Source organism: Lottia gigantea, assembly GCF_000327385.1.
Source record: "Lottia gigantea unplaced genomic scaffold LOTGIsca_1, whole genome shotgun sequence".
Taxonomy (NCBI): Eukaryota; Metazoa; Mollusca; class Gastropoda; family Lottiidae; genus Lottia; species Lottia gigantea.
Window position 1 is genome coordinate 3405845 of NW_008706746.1, and position 20231 is coordinate 3426075.

Sequence of the window (20231 nt, forward strand, 5' to 3'; positions counted from 1 at the left end):
ACCAAAGGTAACCAAATTATGAGCAGATAAAAAAACGTGTGCCAAATGTAGTAACCCAATTGTAAAATGAGATAACTGTTTTGTTCATATTTCACTCATTAAGATGGTTATTGGTTAGAAATTTTGAACGAACTATTGTTTGAATTTGTTTTAGGAAGGGTCATTAGAACAAGCTATGATGGATGCTCTAATTAATGATAGAGTTGATTTTGTAAAGTTATTATTAGAAAATGGTGTCAGTATGCATACCTTTCTTACTATACCACGTCTAGAAGAGCTTTATAATACTGTAAGTCAACTTTTTATATTATTCTTTCATTTCAAAGTTTTCTTCATTAGCCCACAAGGTGCAGAATAGTAGGACGTAAAACTCCATTCATTTCATTTCAAAGTTCTAATGAAGCTGTAAATTTTGGTTTTTGGTGGTTCTCTTGATCTTTGCCTTAAAGGTGATGTTAATTTATTTTTCCACTTTTAGAACAACCTGTAAAAATTTATGATTTAAATAAATTTCATTGTTTTTGTAGAGACAAGGTCCGTCCAATACATTAAGATATCTGTTTAGAGATATATGCAAGGTAAGACTTCATTTCAAGCAGGTAGTAAACATGGCTCATTGTAAAATTTGTGTAGAAAATAAACTGCCTCCAATGTAAAAAAAAGTTTCATGTGGAAAATGACAAAGATGGATCCTATGATATTTTTGTGGAATTGTTTCAAGGAATTTTTTGTAATTTGTCTATGAATGGTAGAATGTATTGAATAAGTACTGTAAACTGTGAAGACTACTGTTCTATGCAGCCCAAGAGTCACTGTACTACATTTCTACAAGATGTAACAAACATACTACTTGAAAATCAATAGTGTTTATAATCTAGATTAAACTTTAATTTAGGATGATATCATTATTTTTTTCAGCATCAACATTCAAATTATAGAGTTACTCTTCCTGATGTGGGCGTAGTTGTACAGCATTTAATGGGTGGTGCATTTAGATCTTCATACTGTAGAAAACGATTCCGACAGAAATACTATGCCTTGAAAAATAATGTGAGTACATTACAAAAATAACTCCTACAGACTTTTGGAACATCGTTTCAGAATATCCAATTTTCTGTTTATTATAATATCAGGATTCATGTTAACAATTAAAGCAACTTTATCAACACTGGGAAATATCTAGCCTACAAAAACCAGCTATACTATATAAAAACAGGAAAAAATAACTTCAATGACTGTCCTTTGGGTGCTGAATTGTGGTTTATTTGCGAACTCTGACTTAAATTGTATACTTTAATGTGGAAAGTAGTAATGAAATATTAATGATTTACTGGCCAGATATTATAAATGACTGTGGTTTGAATGTTTGTATTTAGCAATAGTTACTTCCCTTCTATAATTGCACCTGTTAAAAGTAAAGTTGCTCTGTGTGTCTTATAACATCCCAATAATAGCATTGGTGGCATGCTGACTCATTGCATAATTGAATTTTTTAGCCTGTAGAATTGTACCTTTTTGCTTAGCTTTGGAGGCAGAAAAGCCAGCTAATAAGAAATGATGAAAGGGCAATGCTATTTTTAACTTTTATTAAGGAAAAGGATTCAAAAGCAATATGTTTTTACAAATTGTGACAAATAGCATTGCCTCTTTAAATCTTCCCATCCATGATCTGATCTGTTGTATTTTTGTTGTCCAGCTTAAAGAACTGGAGGTAGGCGTATAATCCTTTTGATTATTTACGGCCAGCACTTAGTAGATTCAAGCATTTACTGAATAATGATTTTATACATTTTGATTCATTTGGCTTTTATTTTCATCGTTTACAAGTAAAATTTGGTTACAGTAAAATTATTCAGTCAGTGCTTCACTATAATGTAGTTATCTAAATAGTCTTTCATACGTAAGTTGATTAGAATGTCAAGATTTCTAGAGTTCTTGCAAACTGTTTCCCTATGATTTATGTGTTATGTTATGTCATTAGCAAGGCAGGAAAGTTTAATGGTTCAAACTAATATTGATCAAATTTTGTCCAACCAAATAGTTATTTGTGCTCGTAATAAAGCTTTTACATACTTGATTTTAATATCATTGATTTAATATGGTGAATGATGTGGTTAATGAACACAGCTTCAAAGCCTTTGAAATTAACAACTTTTACTGTTTTTATGGAATTGTTTTGTCTTAATAAATATTCAGATAAAGTTAAGCTTTCTATCTATTTATTCTTCATTCAATCAAACATACTGATAACTTATGGAAGACTCAAGGAATATTTAGATAAATATTATTGTAGATTTTTGTCACACAGAAAATATCTGCCCTCTTCTATGCTTCAAAATTCAGTTGATAGTTCCTTTTAAAACTTCATGGGATGATCAATTACGAAAGGACTACAATTTAAATTTCATCTCTGAAGTTTATAATAATGTAATATGATGATATATTTTGCTTTCTTGAGAGTCCATGAAAAGGTTGTGGTTCAAATAGTTCATAGATATGATAGTAAATATTATCACAGAGGTTTTTTTTTAACTGTGAATGGCCTTGATTGATTAATAAACTTTACAAAATCTCTATATTCAATAGATTTTAATGACATGTAGTATTTTATATTGCACAGTGTAATTATAAATATTGAATGAGAAATAATCTTGATATCAATGTTTGATGTAATTCATTAGATTTTCAAACATTCCTGAAACCTATTATTTGAATTAGAAAGTCGTTGCACTCAACACACATTTTATATGGCTTGATGATTTATTTTTTCTTGCTAGCTTGAAGAGGTAGGCACATAGTCTGTTTATTTGGATTATCTAGCATTAGAGTAGATGTAGTATGCATTATTAATTGCTTTTGTAGTTGTGAAAGAATATTTATAAAATTTCCAGCAAAATAACAATTATTACCACAGATTATATTTAGAAGAAGCTGGAAGTGTATTCGTACCTATTTATGAGAATGCATTTCAGATTGCTCATTGCAATTATTTATATTACTTTTTCCTTATAAATTATTCTCATCTGGCATATGTCATTTTAAGTGCAGAAGAATCTGAAGCTTCATCTAACTAAGGAGTATATGGAAATATCTGAAGCATACCCTTTCAGTATATTTGGCCTTTCTTAACCTGTGTGGTATTACAATGAGTTTTTTACTGGAATTTCACTCAAGAGACTAATAAGATATTAGTTTTATATTTATTGATACAGTAATATATGTTGCTTCTAATTTGGGAATTGCTTCTAACATTGAGGTGATGATCCTTCAATGGTATATTAGAGGTGATGGTTATATTTATTTTATCCAACTGGACCTTGTGCTGGTGATTTTTTGGTCACGTTTCCAGTTTCTATTACTTTTATATTTCTCCTCAGTAGCTCCTCTAATAATACTGCAGGTAAAAGGTGCAAATAAACAAGTAAGCGCTTCATATGAAATGTTTGATTTTTCTATTTACTACAATAATGTCACACAATATACGCATCACACAAAGAATATTGTCTATTGCCACCTTAAGCAGGTGAAGATTTCTGCAATAACTTCGATCCATCAGTGAAATAATATGACATTTGCTCTTTAAAGCTATATTAAAAAAAATAATTAAAAAAAGGTTTTCCTGTGAAACGTTTTTTTCTTCTTGATTTGATATTGATATATAAATGTCATATTATGATGCAAGGACTTATTTTCCTTTGTATCCTCAAGAGTGTTCATTTCAGTCTGTTTGTCACCATGACAGCTGATATTGTCAGGGCTGCTATTTCTTTGTGAATTATTATACTTATTATGACATATGTTACAAACATTGACCTTGACAATTTTTCAGTGAAAATAACTTTTTTTAAACCAGGAAAAAGAGACAAATTGTTCTTGCAGCATCACCTTTCTCTTGGATATGATCAAATAATTGTAACAATGTTACTGCTAAAGGACTAAGATTTTGATGTTACTTATGTTTAAAATGTTACACAATGTTTTACAAATACAATGCTAAGCTCTTACATATTACAATACAATCATATACTATTCTTATATTTTCACCACAACATAATATTCCAATTTCGATAAATAAGAAAAAAGTCTGGCAATTTTTACTAGGATATTGATGGATGGTAGAAATTAGAATGTCTCAAAAATGATGGAATAACTGAAACATAATTGTTAAATAAATACAGATTTAACAGAAATTCAATTTGATTTATAAACATATAACAATGGCTGATATAGAAAAATAACACTATTTATATCAATATGATTAATCTGTCAACAGTTGTGTATTAAATTGTGTGCAGATGGAAAAATGGACATGCATTTTTGTTTTATTGAAAAAATTCCGGATCTGCAGTTTCTTTTTAAAAAAAGCCTGCAACACATTATAGATATGTGGTACTCCTCTTTAACATGTGTTCAATATTATAGAGACTGAAAGTGCCAACTTTTATTCAATTAGAACACTGGTTCCAGGAGACTTATAAAGAATTATTCTAGAATAGTATCAATGAATCTATATTAGTGACAGGTTGAATGAATATTTATATTTTGTGCCACATTTGTCTTAGATAGAAATGTGATAACAACATATCTCTCTTGATACCCTATAATATAGAATAGTCAAGGGGTTCAATATCTGTGCTATTACCAACTATAGAAACTACTTTCATTGCAGTATAAAAATCTTTCAAGGTTTTTGTTTAAAATAAACCTGTAGACAATTAAGATGTTTTTTGAAAGAAAGACAGGCACAGATTTTCCTTAATCCTATATCTGATCAAATATAATTTGAAGTGGAATTTAGAAGCAATATAGAAATTTAAAGAGGACTTTTGACAAGATGATTGAATTCTGTGTCAATGATTTTATACAGGCATGTTAATTGTTTGGAGGAACATTCATTCACATTTAGTATTATAATGATTTACTATGTTGTAAGTTTTTCAGCTGTTAATATTTATTATCTTCATGATTCTTGACTTTTTTTAATCTTTTTCTTTGGAATAACAGCAGCAACCTAAACAGGTATCTTTGATGAACTCCTACCCATTCTTCTGTACTTTATTTCTGTTTTTCTGTAATGTTTTGTTGAATTCTGTATTAGTTGACCTACTTCTTTATAGCTTTTCATTTTGAAACTTTAGTACAACCATGAATTATTCTCTGTAAAAATGTTAAGATTTTTTGTAAATCTTAGTAATTGCATGTATTGTAAAGCCTTTATCTATTTTTTTTTAACCCATTCCATATTTCTGTAGCCAGAGAAGACATCAATTGGAAAATGAATAATTTTTAATTCTGAGGGAGACTTAGTGATAATAATTGATTATAGAATTGATTATCATATAGTCCACTGCATGTTACTGTTTTGTTTCCTTATTGACTTCCATGCTTATATGATTATCAGTTGCAGATTCAAGTTTATTTCTGTGTGTATTTAGAACATAATATATATTAGAAAGCCTTGGTATCTAGTATAGCATGATTTATAATTATGTGATACATTTCTTTTCAAGCTGTATATATTCTATAGATAAGTGTAAATTGGAAGGGTCAGGTGGATCCCTTTTAATAAATTACTTTCAATTGTTGAAGATGAGTTATAAAAATTTCAAACATTCCAAAATGAATTTACCTTCAAGCCACATAGATTATGAAAGTCAGAAATCAAGTTGAATGTCCTGCTATATTTCCAGAAGCTGTTTATCAAGTTCATTATGATCAGAAACTGTTTATTCTCTTTTTGAAAACTATTTAGAATTATATTTTTTACGTGTTACAGGGAGCATCATTAGGAAATGTAGTGACATCCATTCCACATCTCGTCAATACTAAAATGGTGGAAGATTTATTCCCATATCCATTCCATGATTTGATGATCTGGGCAGTGTTGATGAAACGACAGAAGATGGCACTGTTTATGTGGCAGCATGGGGAGGAAGCCATGGCAAAGGTTTTCAATTTTGAATTTATACTCTTATATTATATATTAGTTGGATATGTCTGAAGTCTTGTAATGACAGGTTTGACTGATATTTTTATTAGCCTTCTACATCAACTCTTTAGAAAGATCTGGTTAGCTGTAAATGGGATTTTGATTGAAAATGGAGACATTTTTTGTTTATTTCCTATTTTCTGTCATTAATTCATGATTACAAAAAACCATATGATATATAAGGTTTCTAGATTTTTTTTTTACCTCCTTTATGACATTTTTCATTTACATGCACACATACTTCTGGAAAAGAGTGATATAACGTATGGCATTTCTTAAATAGGAAAGTGTCTCAAAGCCATATGATTTCAAGTGAATTAATTAATTATATGTTGCTTGTTTGTATGTACGATAGAAACTACAGTTTTTATCCAATCTTTATGAAATTTGATCATAAGATCTCAGTCCTGTTCGAAATTGGTAATAATAGGATGAACCGTTTCAGAGTTATTGCCCTTGACTTAGTAAAAATGCAGCAAATTTGGCTTGTAGGCATGATAGAGACTACAGTTTTTATCTGGTCTTGATGAAACTTCAAACGTGGTATATATTGATGAGTTCTTGGTCAGGTTCAAAATTGGTAATTACTCGATGAATAATCACCTAAGACAGAAATTGAATATAAGAATGACCTTTGATATGTTGTTGGTATTGCAGGCTCTATTAGCATGTCGTCTGTATAAAGCGATGGCACATGAAGCTGATCAAGATGATCTAGAGATTGAACTAACAGCAGAATTCAGAAGATATGCAAAGTAAGTTTGACACATGCTACTTCGATTATAATGAATGTTTACTTTTTTTGTAATTTAGATATTTTGATATAAAAACAATATGAGGTATGAAAACTCTCCAATGGGGATGCAGAATTGATGAACCCAGTTTATGAGAAGCATCCATTTTTTTTACATAATTCACTTACCCTCCCTCCCAATACATTTCCTATCACAGTCATTGAAATGAAATAAATAAAAAATCAAATATTTTTGTTTTCAGAGATTTCCAGACATTAGCACTGGAATTATTAGAACATTGTTATAAAATAGATGATGACTATACTCAACAACTGTTAACTTATGAACTCAAGAATTTTAGCGAACAGACTTCACTCAGCTTGGCAATGGTGGCAAACCATCGTGAGTTTATAGCTCATACCTGTTGCCAGGTTTTATTAAATGACTTATGGATTGGTGGTCTCAGAATGAGGAAAAATACCACCTTTAAGGTAAATAAAATCTTTGTGTTCTAGAATTTTGGGATCATGCTTTTGCAAATGCAACCTTAATGAAAACATCATTAATCAAGTTACTTTTCCATACGATGCCTTAACTAATTATGCCAAACTGCAGAAATTTACAATGAATGATGTAACATGCTGTAAAGAAATGAAACCAAATATCTAGAGCTGTATTATAATCAGATATTAACCCACCAAAAACACTTGATTTGGACATAAAATCCTGATCAAGACACCTAGTTCAGTTAATTATGAAATATTTCAGGTTATCATGGGTATCTTTATACCACCATCTATCGGTTTATTAGAATTCAAGAGTAAAGAAGAATTACAGTTGATGCCTCAGACAATGGAAGAACATTTAGAAGATCTGGAAGATGCTGATTCCACAGTGGATCATATGTATGCTTCTTTTGAAGAAGAACAGGTGATTGAAGTAGGTTATTTCTAATCTGACCGTCTCGACATCGTCATGCTGTTGCTGTGTCGCTCGGTCAATGATATTTATTATGGCTGTGAAGCTGTTGTCATACTGGTGACATCCATTGCTGTTGTTTTGACGTGGCTGATCAGTAAGATCTTTCTAGTTGTTGTATTATATTTGTTGTTCTTTGTCAGCTATGATTTATAGTGAAAACTCTTATCTCTCTTAAATACTTTCAAATAATTACAATATTTATTTTAAGAATATAGCTTGAAAAATAGACACTGAGATGTAATTGGTTGTAGGATTGAATGCTTTCATTGCAAATATCTGATGCTTGAGTTAAGAGTTTTCACTGTTGAATTGCTTCAAATGTGTGTAATGTAAACATAAGAGTTATGTAAGAATGTTGAAGTATATTGTTTGCAGACTTTACATGATGAGCTTAGCTGAACTATTATCATGCTCTATAAAATCAGAATAATTCTAGCTTAAATAGCTTATGAGTTGTTTTATTTTTATTGTTTTATTTTTATTGTGTGTGCCAATTTGCTTGCTTCTTTCATTTAAAGTTTCTATTGCATGGAATATTTTTCATATTGACATTTTTATAATAATAATGTTAAGTAAAGAAGTATTTTAATTCTAACTGTAACAGTTTGTAAGAAAACATTATGTTTGTGTATTTTAAATGTTAATTTGTATAATTTATGTAAATTGTAGAATGAATTCGGTGAAGATAATGAAACCAGTTTTAATACTATGCAGCAAGGTGGCCCCCCACCAGCTACTAAAGAAAATGGTGCCGTTCCTCATGATACTAGTATAATTTCACACCTTCCTTTCCGCAAGAAGAAAAGTCCTCTACGAATGGGAAAGAAGATATATGAATTTTATAATGCTCCTGTAACTAAATTCTGTGCTCATACAGTAAGTTAAACAGTTAAATGGGTACTGTAGTGAGAAAACAATATACAGAGTTCTGTCTGTTTTAAAAAACCTACTTTGTTTTATCAGTCTTATTATATAAACATTGCTGTTGATCTCATATAAAGTTTCTTACAATTTAATCTCAGAAAAAAAAGGAAAGGGTTCTTTGAAAACAGAAGAAATAATATAAAACAGTTTATGGATTTTTTGTTTAAAATTTAACATTTTTGTCATATTTTAAGACTGTACAATTTTATGAGGACAAGGCCATGAATACCACATTTGTTAATATTTTTATAAAGTGCCTGATCTGATTAAACATTGATAATATATTATGTAAATTTTTTTATAGATTGCCTATTTAACGTTTCTGGTATTATTTGGTTATACAGTTCTATCACAGATTCATACTGGTTTAAAATGGCAAGAAATCTATGTTATGAGTCATATTTTTACTTTAGCCATAGAGAAAATCAGACAGGTATGTATCATTGTTTTATCACATTTAAGATAGTAAGAATAAAATATTTTCACTATTAAAATGATGCTCAATACATCAATTACAGACATATATAAAAATATTAAAACAAACATGAATATAAATTAGTTGTTATATAAACATAATACATAAGACATGGTTATCAATTGTCATGTCAACAGCATTAGAACATTTATTTCAAAGTTCATGGTCAGTAAAACATAATTCACACAATTACACAAGTTACAGTTTCTCATCATCTGATATTAAACTATTAAACTAATAACAATTGATCTCTGATGAACATCATTCATTTCATCAGTAAATCTAATTTTTACTATTTTTATGTGAATTGGAATATCAGTTTAAAAATATAAGGATATATCTTAAAATTACAATGTCAGCACATATCATTCAGAAGATAGTCCAAGTCAATTTCTACCTAACTTAAGGATACTTTGTTTATTTTGAATATGAATATACAAAACGCAAGGTTTTACCTACAAGCCTGCAAAGAAGTAGCTTACTGCACTAAAGGATGATGTTGATGATTTGAATTAAAGTAAAGAAGAGTTAGAAATTTTAATGGATTTGAGTGAAGGACATAGTGTAATTTATATTACAATTTCAATATATTATACAAAAAATCTATGTGCATACTTGAGAAATATTGATTTTATGATTGGTGGTTGTTGAGAAATAGTAGTTGACAGTTAGCTTACTGATTACACGTGGATTGAGTTTTAACACTTGACCAAGATTCTACTGGCCAAACAACTAAAAATCTAATGAAAGAAATATAAAATACCGATAAAGAAAGGCTCTGTCTGGTAGATTTAAGAGTTTTCAATAGAAAGTAATTAATTTCTACTTCATGAGGTTATATAAAAAACATTAGTCGAGATAATTGCTTACATTAAAGTCTCGGAAATTTACACTTCAGAATTAAATGAATGAACTTGGGAAAGGTTAAAGAGACCAACATATTTTAAATTTCATCTACTCTGATGTACAACCATTCTTCTCAATGATAGTTTTTGTTGAGTTTGCTCTGAACATCTTTAAAATCAGCATAATACCTAGTTGTTGATGATCATGATGAGTGTTACATAAGATATAAAATACCTCTTTCAAATTGGTATGACTAGAGACATCAAAGATCCAAGATAACATCTTTCATCTGTGGTCAAAATACTTGTTGACAGTTATGATGAGGTAAACATTGTTTCAAATTAAGACTAATCATGTCCATACCATTATTATAATTGTTCCATAGTAATTGGTATGACTAGAGATATCCAAGCTAGCATCTTTAAACTGTGGTAAAGATTATAGCTGACAACCAATGATGAGGGTAACATTATTTCAAGATTAGTGGTATCACCTTGTTAGGTGGTATGAATGGAGATGTCACTTTGTGCTAATGCTGACGTCACAGAATGGATGATTATGTTTGTCTAATCAACTCTAGTACATTAAACTGCCATCATTAAGTTCCTGTACGCCTCGTAAAATATACTTCAAAATATCTCCATTAACTTAAAGTTGATTTAGTTCCATTCGGAGATGAAGAGTACAGTTTCATTTCAAGCCTTCATTGTTCATACCAGTCTGAAATCTACTGAATAATAAACTCTTTATTGTTTAAAACAGGTCAGAATTAGGTCCATTCCATTTAAGTATTTTGGTTGAATGACATTCAGCTTGATCTTCAAATTGTTAATTTCTCACATTTATGTGATCACAGAAAACTGATTGATGATAATTTTGTTTTTGATTGATCTCGATCAACACTTTCTTATTTTGTTTAATTGAACTCTTTTGCCTTATCTTAATGTTACATTCTCTTAAAACTTATTTAATATTTTAAAATAAATGATCAATGATCCAAATAATCATGGATGAAATAATTTATTTTGAGTCAATATTAAAATTTACAAAATTGTTGAATTATTTTTTTTATGAAGGCAGTCATTTGATATCAAAATCAGCAGACATGCTTTATACTTCGAAAAACAAAGATTTTCCCAATTACACTCTACATATTTCCAGCTTAATATTAGTTATTGGACTATTTATTTATTTTTTTTTTAGTTTTTTTTTAAGTTTTGCCATGCCTTGTCCATTAGCTGGTCCTTAACTCATCATGTTTTCTATTGAACTATTTACTGAAGAGCTTATTAATACTACAGTCTCGACAAAGTATATTATAAGGTTTCACATGGAAGTTCAGTATATCTTCAGGATATTGAAGTTGTAATTCTGATTATGTTATGTTTGTGGGATGTTCTAATCCAAATTAAGCAGATGCTCAGAGTTAGATGATAAGATGAATCATGTTACAATAGTACAATTAAGTACCCAGATCTTATGATATCTTTACAAAGCTGTTCAAATTCTTCAATTGATATTCATTAGACACTATTTCAAGACAAACCAAAACTTATCAATGTATTAACAGTTTTTTTAATTCAATTTTTATTCAATTTATAATTTGACATCAGATTTTCTGTTAATGATATGCATTAATGTTGATCAGTATTAAATTTTTTATGGAAACAGTCTGAAAATCATCATTTTAACAAGGTAGTATGTTGATTGGCTTGTGATCATAGAAAATAAATTTGAAGAACAGTCTGGGGGAATACACTTTCTAACCGAGTATGAAAGGCAATGTACTATTTAAGGGTTAAGAAATACCCGATAGTAACTTTAGTCTCAGAAGTCTTACAAATTTGGCTTCACTGATACTATTTACGTTTTTAGCCAGAGGTGGAGCTTTATACAACTTAGAAGTATATTATATGAAAATACCAAACTGGTTCTGTTACTTGATTAGACTTAAAGGAATATAGTAGCTTCAATGAATAAGCTTAATTTTTGCTATTTATAGCACTTTTCTACTGCACAATTCAACTTACTTGAATCTTGGCAGTAAAGTCTTCAATTAGTTATATGAAGTTATTATTGATATTAAATGGTGTTAATTGTAAACTGCACAACTGTGAGGCTAGAACCTTGTCAACATCAAGATGTTATCCTTTAAGAATAGTTTATTGCTAGGTTTCATTCATGTTGAAGTATGGTTGAGAACTTGTCCAGCCAATGAGCCAATTAGTCTAGTGAATTTGTTACAGTAATGATTTTAAGATAAAGTCCTGATAATTAGAGGAAAAGGGATGGTGAACCTAATCAGTCATAAAGACCTTTAATTGTAATCATTAGATCTAGAGTTGAATGACCAACTTACCATGGACAACATTATTTTATCTCTGTTTAAAATATGATGCCTTTGGTTTCAGAAAGTATCATAATATTCAGACCCTTTTATTGCTGCATAGAAACAGCCATTAGCTTGTAGTGATTATAATTGAAGTGTCAAGTATTATTACTTTAAGTTGAGAGTATATGATGTTATATTTTATTTAGGTGTGGTGTTAGATGGATTATTATTTTGGGTCCTAAGTGCAAATACAGCTAAAATTAGAACTTTTCAGCTGATACCCATGATTTGAGAGTCAAATTAAGTTAACAGATGCAAACATTTCCACATACACAAATAAGGTCAAAGCTGAGAATAAAATTTTAATTCATCTAATAACAATAAAGAAAGCTAACTCTATCACAATAGCAATAAGAAAATATTTTTTACTCTGTAATAACGTTGGTCAATCTCACAATACAGTTTATCTGGTGCTTTACTTGAAATTTTCTGTTAGTTGAAATCGCAGTTAAATCCTTGAATTGTGGAACACACAAGTTTATTTCACCATAAGACATAATAGAAAAGAATATTCATTTAAAAACAAGGGTAATTGGTTATTGTATGCTTACTGCAGTGAAAAGTGTTCAGCATCTTTAAGTGGATTAGTTATCATTTAGTTTCTGTCAATTTTACGGAATTCTCGGCTTGAGAAGAATTATTTCCGCTGTTTGAATTAAAATTATTGATGACATCCATAAATACGTTTTCCATCAGAGGATAAGAACTGTCATGTCCACTTCCACTCGTGCGAAATGTCATCTTGGTTATTGGCTTATTTTTCTTTTTTCTACAAAACAATTTCCGCATTTCATGACGAAATCTTTGGCCTGTGATGCAGTAGAGACAAAAGTTAATTGAATGATTGGTGTAAAGTAATAAATAACATACCAATTTCAACAAAATGCCAATTGCAATGTCCTGTGTAGATCTGGGTTTAGGTCGTAATAAAGAGTAGAATGACGAAGGTAACGTTGTAACTATCCACACAAAGGATATAGTAAGTAAAGTAACAGCCAGTTTTCTGTGATTATTTCTGGTTTGTTGATCATCTTTAGTCATGGTACTGGTTAACACTTGACGATGTTTTAATAAATTGACAATAATTAATATATTGAACACCAACAGAACAATGAAAGGGAGAAAGGTGTAGAGGACTAGATTGATCCAAGCAAAGATTTTACAAATAAATGGAGCATATGTATAAGAAACACACATGAGTCGATCAACTCCCATTGATGATGCAGTTGATATGAGCTCAGCTGTCCAAAACAAGTGAGAATTAACAACCACAAACACAGTTGCAATAACAAAAGTTCCAAATTTGGCTCTAGAAACACTACACATTGTTCCAGCTTTTAATGGAAACCAAACTGCTAAAAATCGCTCAATTGTCACAGCCACAATAATCCAGGCTGAAAAATGGTTACAAAAATACACCATAAATATAATTATTTTACATGATGCATTGGAGTAGTGAAGCATATCAAAATCTGTCAGAGTTTGAATCCAAGTTTTAAAAGCACTGACGTATAAAAAAGTTGTATCAGCAATGGCCAGCGTGGCAAGGTAGAAACAGGTTGAGGTTTGACGCATCTCACGTCTGAGCATCACAATCAGGCTTAACATGTTTCCGATGGTTCCACCAAGAATTATGATGGGGAATAACCAGAGAATTAAAGTCTGTGATAGTTTATATTCCTCATAATCCTTCAGCAAATCTCGTAAAGACAGCATTTGTCGTTGAAAATTCCTGGTTGAATTTCCTGTAGAGTTGGTAAGGTTATACAACATCATTGACAGATCTAGGTTGACATCTGGATCAAATATAGAGTATTTTTCTGTATTCAGAATTTTGTTAGACAGTGTGGAGTTTGGGTAATCCATGATGAAATCTGTATTCAATACTAGTTCTTTAACACAGACTTTTCACATCAAGGTGGCAACATGGTGGAATTCTGAAAAAACATAGATAACATGTTATTTTTAAAGAAAGATTATGGAAATTCAAAATAAAAATCCATAGATGACATGTAAATACTATACAGATAAAGAAATAAGATGTAATATTTTTATAATCTGTATGAGATGTATATAGTATTTGTAAGTTATGTGGTGTGTCATTGGAGCAAGAAATATAAGTAGTTTCCATTCAATGTGTAGTTGGGATCAATGACACTAAAATGTCTTTGAAGTTATTGTTATTGCTGGCAGCAACCAAACTGCTCTCTTGAAATCTCTGATTTAATAGGTATATGCTACTAATTATGTGGCAAATGACTGCCTTGGATGTTTTAAATTTTGTGGAAAAAAAGATTGTTCTTACGTACAGTTATCACAAAGTATCACAATTATCAATGCAGCTTCTCTTTTGATAAGTTCTAAGATGTGAACCGTCTTTGATAGCGTTTTATGACTGATATTAGATATCACACTGTCTATACTTAGATTTCTGATCTTGATTTAATTTCCGACTGATGATAGGAAACATTGCCCTACAGTACTGACCTACAAATCAAATGAGGAAGAAATCAAAGATCTGTGAAATTCAATTATCTCTTCATTATCCTGTCTTGTTTTCTCTTCACATCTGTCATAAGTATGTCATGATGTGGGAGAAATTTATTCTTCTCTGATATTACTTCTGACTCTCTTTACTTGTAAACATGTCTGTAGTTGATGGCAAGATGTCAATGCTATTGAAAGCTGACTTAAGAGACAAATAGTGTGTTTTGTGCTGAATGACGTTGCCCCTGGAAGAAAGTCTGGCATAACTTTATCTAGTCTGTTTCTTCTTCATGGTTTGATTTTGAAAATTAGTATATAATCTGTCATTTATGGTTAACTTTATGTTAAAATATATACAGAACTGTCCACCATTTCATTTCTCAGTTTTCTTGACCTCATTGATATTGTCTATTATTATCAAATACAACTCAATACCAACCACCAGTACTTAAGTCCTAAAGTATTAGAGACTTATAAAGGATTAAAACGTTGCAGAATTTAGGCTTTTCAAAAGGATTAAAAGAAGAGATTAATGGTAGATATTAAGCAATAATACAAATACTATATTAACACTTATAGATTAAATCTACCATTATTCATTACAGACCACCATTATTCATTACAGATCAATTCTCTTGAGTATCCTAAATGACTATTTTTTCTCCTTATAGATTGCAATAACATAAGTTAATGTAATTTCCAACCAAATAATTTCATCATTTCCCACTAATACCAACAAATTAATCTGATAAGTTATCCCTCTTGAGACAATTTGATGATAAACTGTCATATATCAAAATAGAGCACTCAGATATTTTAGCACCTTGTCAAGCTTTAATGGACAATAAAAAGATCAAGGTGATTCATTAGCACTGACCATTTACAAAAAAAAAACCAATATATTGATTATGACAATCAAAAGTGAAGAAACAAAAGTGAAGAAAGTTAAAGGTAAGAGGGTATTTTGTAGGTAAGAAGAGAGAGCATATCAGAAGTTGCTCTCACATTTTATAGGTAGCAATTGGTTATAATGCACTTATATTGGAATCTAATAACTACAGTATTAAGGTTTTAAATATGGAGTAAAATGTATTACTGACAAACCTACAATTTTTTATATTGGACTCAGCTGAATTGTCTCTTTTCTTTTCCAACAAAGTCAAACATGTGTTTAGTAAGAATAAATATTGTTTGGATACACTTGTGTTATCAGTTTCAACACCTTAATATTATCATCAGTAATTAAATCTATATCAATCAATTAAAATGTGTTCATAAGGTAGGAATGTGTAAAGGATATTTGAATTATCTGTATATTCAGATACTAACAGTATTTCCATTCTCCCACAAAGATCGATAAGTTTGCTCTTAGGTACACAAATTAAAAAATATCCAAGGTAATTACATCATTGATTCTGTCAAGTCTGATAAGATATAAAATTGTTATTTATTATATTTAGTGGATTGTTAATACAGATTAAAGATGCTGTTATATGAGATATTTTATGGTAATTAGGTTTACTGTAATAAACGCTGACCTACTTGGTGCTGGTGGTAGATCTATTAAAGTAGTGTTCCCAGATAGATCTGATAACAGTAAAATTCAAATTTAAGACATTAAAAGAACTGAGCAATGTACTAACAATGCATGAAATACCAGGAAATTATAAAGTTTAGCATCTAGTGGTGTAAAAACAATTTCTTGACCTTAAGCTTCTAAAGAAATCACCACCAGAGCAAAAAACAGTCTCAAGTGTAATTCACCTTTCACAATATACATGTATTTCATTTGTGATTTTCATTGAAATCTGTGATTTGTTCCTGTTATATCTGGAATGTTTAGATATATCTATGCTATATATAAGGTATATTAGAACTGACTGGTTTTGATATAGAAGCTGTTTGAAAACTAATCTTAAATTTAATCAATTTATTTTTATGCTCCAGATATAAAATTAAAGTACACTGAATTTCCTGTACTCTCTGAAATTCCATGTCAACAATTCTAATATCAGTTCATTTTGTATCTAAATGGAAATATACATATGTAGCAGGAGGTAATCTAGGGCAGTTATTTCAGACCAAAAACTCACAACCCAAATATCAATCCTGTCGTGTCTCAATACACCAGGAGTTCCAGGTTCTTTCAGGATACTGTGATCTCAATGGGAAGTAATAAATAATTAAACAAAAACACATTTATTAACTCAAGACAAGACATCACAGAACGAATTTCAAACAATACATTAACACAAACATTGAAAACCCTCGATTCAAGACCATAGTCCCCGTTTTAGATTATTATCGAATGAGTGGAACGTTATGTTCCCGATTCAGGTTTGACTGGAAACCAAACCGACCCAAGGCAACCACAACCCCAAATCAAACAGCCAGATCGTCACTAAGGTAAGAGTCAATTCTATGAGCGGAGTGTTATAACTCCCACAGGACGAACCTACTTACCCTAAGTCGTTTACCGACCGACTGCCTGTAATAAGGTACAATCGAACTTTTTTATAGTGTTTGCTCATGAAAATCCCGTGCAATGCTAAAGTCAACTCTCATTGGTCGAATCCACACTCAATTGATGAAATGCCATAACGTACAAAACTATCCGGAAACTCCAACTTCCGGTTCATATCACCATGCAATATTATAGGATTATCTATTTACCTTCATTAAGTGAAATGCACTAATTAAATACGGTAGTAATCTGAGTAATCTCTACTTATTTTTAATCTGTTAATCTATATATGTATCATCGGTGAGTTTTGCATATTCTATGGATTGCCATGGTTATCCAGGTAAAGGTAGCCTATTGGAAAGTAAACATGGTATCAAAAAAATAAAAAGGGAGAGATCACAGAGACAGAATAGAAGACAACAACCCTGAACCGAATGTGTAAATATTTGTATATATGAATAACTTGTAAATATATCATTATTGTTACTGAAGAATTAATACTATACAAGAGTTACGTATTTTTATGAAGAGATTATGTACCTATCCTACAGAGTGTCCCAATCGGTCTCGCTAAAGCTACACCCCCAGATAAAGTTAGAGACCGGTAGGTGATATTCGTATCAAATTACAGTACATTAAATATGCCACCTGCTACACATATATATGTGCTGCAAATGACAAAATAGATCATAAATCTTTAAAGAGCACTTCACACTCTTAGATCAATTTCCATTTGAATTTTTTTCCCTTTTTGCAAAAAAAGCAAAATGATTTTATTTTTACGAAAGAAAAAAATCCCTAAATAAATGTTTTTAATAACCAATATGAATTGAACTTGTCAGATATTTAATTCCTTTAAAATTGGAAGTGTGTAAGAAATTCTATTATTTTACCTAATAAAATGGCAAACTTCTTTTTGATTTTATTGAATATTGTGGCAGACCTTGATGACTTTATAATTATACTCAGTGGCAAACTTTGATGATTAAAGGCCTGTTTACATGAGTTTGACTTGGACCAGAGGATTTACTGACCCGGATTGACTTCGGAGTTCAAAACTCTGGGGCCAACTCTGTTCATGTTTACACAAGGACAGTCTGCTAGGTCGCAATTTCAGTGAAGACTGGGCAACCAATGACATGGTTTAGCCATCTGTCAGCATAAACTGCTGAACTCGGATCGAAATGGAGTTCGACCCTAGTAAAGACTGGAGTCAGCAACTCCAGTGTGGCCCCGGAGTCAACTCTTAGAGTTTTTGATGTGTGAACAAATGCCCCCGGGCCAACTCTTGGTGAACCCAGGGATTTTACTCTCATGTAAACGGCTCTTTAAGGATAATACCCAATAAAACGGTAAACTTAGACGACATTATGATTTTACTCAGTAAAAATTGCACACTTTGATGATTTTGTGATTATACTCAGTAAAATTACTAACAAGTCTTTAAATGGCAAACTACTGATGATCTTTGCCAGTTATCAATCTGAATCAATAAAATGACCTTTGTCAGGTATTTGATGACTTAGTTTGTGATTAAAACATTTTCGAATGGCTTTCATTAACACTAATGGTAAATATTGACTAATTTTCAGAAATAGTGATTCTTCAACACAAACTAAAGTATCTTGTTACAGTATTTTTTTTTCATTGAATCAACAATCATTATGATCTGAGGAGTTTAATTATCATGGTATCTAAGCCAGAATAAAATATAGTAGGTTTGTCTTAGTTGTATTTTCATTTTGAACGTGTGATACTTGGTTGATGATTGTTGATCATTAGACTGCTTATTGTCATCTTTTGACTCTGTTTTCTGATCTTATTTAAATGATGTAAAGTTTTTAATATTGATAAAGTTCAATATAAAACTAGGTTTATTAGGGAATGAAAGATGGGCTTCATTTCTCATTAAATTTATTACCCTATGGAGTAAGATAAAAACTTTCAAACAAAACTTGTTGATTTTATTTATGCATTGAATGCTTTTATTCAATTTTCTGCTAATGCAATGAGTATAGGCAAAAAATGAAAAAGTGTGAGTTAATAAAAGACAGAAATTACAAAGGCAAAGGAAACAAAAACAGAATGTTAGGAAAGAGCTTATTTATGCAAAGTTCAATACACACGCACTAAAGACACTCACAGAGGAATGATGCAAAACATACTGAAAAAAAGAGGAATGAAAAATAAATATTATTTAACATGAAGTTGTATTAAATTGATACCAAGTGACATCAGTACTATAATAGAAAACTAAAATGTCCGGGAGAGAATACATACTTCAAATATTAAAGCATACTTACTATTGATGTCTTAAATTTTTTTTTTTATCCAGTACGTCAAGATTGATCTCAGTTTATTTTTTAATGTTTTTAATTTTGTACTGAGACTAGAATCTATATTGTGTATATAAACAATAGACATCTATGTTGTATGTGATTGGTCAATTATATTCTCTTACAATTTTATTGTATTTAATTTACATGGAGGAGCGACAATTAATTCTTCAAGTAACATGAGATATATGTATATATATTATTCAGATCTTGTCATTGAGGATAATGTTTATGTAAGTTGAAATGTCAGGCTTTAATCTTTCTGATCAATTATTATTTCAGTTGCCGAGGGGGTAAAATTTTTATATCTCATTTCATCTTGTGCTTGTTCCTCTAAAAATGTTGTAATAATTTAAAATGATTTCTTCCTCGTTTCAGGCTTTTTTGCATTCACATTTCTTAATTTCTGAATATAATTTGATGTGGGTTTGTGGATGTCTGGGTTTGCAATATTTTTTAATTTTCAAATTGAAATCACAAAGAAAATTGTTCTATAATTTCATTTCAATTAAACCTAAGTAATGGTATAGAATTCCTTCAGGACTATATCATACACCATATATATATATCATATATACCTTTGATAATACAGCCTTCAACTAC

General features: G+C 30.3%; 2 protein-coding genes across 2 annotated transcripts in view; both read left to right on the forward strand.

Moving 5' to 3' along the window:
- LOTGIDRAFT_102152 (hypothetical protein) overlaps positions 1–358 on the forward strand; it is a gene marked incomplete at both ends in the record, with an annotated part of 4124 nt that extends 3766 nt beyond the window's left edge. The window contains 2 exons of the mRNA XM_009045566.1: positions 104–113; positions 155–358. Of these exons, the coding sequence (XP_009043814.1) occupies positions 104–113; positions 155–358 (214 nt within the window). The remainder of the gene's footprint in view (positions 1–103; positions 114–154) is intronic.
- Positions 176–20231, forward strand: part of LOTGIDRAFT_102258 (hypothetical protein) — a gene marked incomplete at both ends in the record, with an annotated part of 42192 nt that continues 22136 nt past the window's right edge. Inside the window, 9 exons of the mRNA XM_009045567.1 lie at positions 176–289; positions 528–599; positions 919–1054; positions 5781–5947; positions 6647–6744; positions 6986–7214; positions 7492–7666; positions 8438–8580; positions 8933–9061. Coding sequence (XP_009043815.1) covers positions 176–289; positions 528–599; positions 919–1054; positions 5781–5947; positions 6647–6744; positions 6986–7214; positions 7492–7666; positions 8438–8580; positions 8933–9061 — 1263 coding nt within the window. The remainder of the gene's footprint in view (positions 290–527; positions 600–918; positions 1055–5780; positions 5948–6646; positions 6745–6985; positions 7215–7491; positions 7667–8437; positions 8581–8932; positions 9062–20231) is intronic.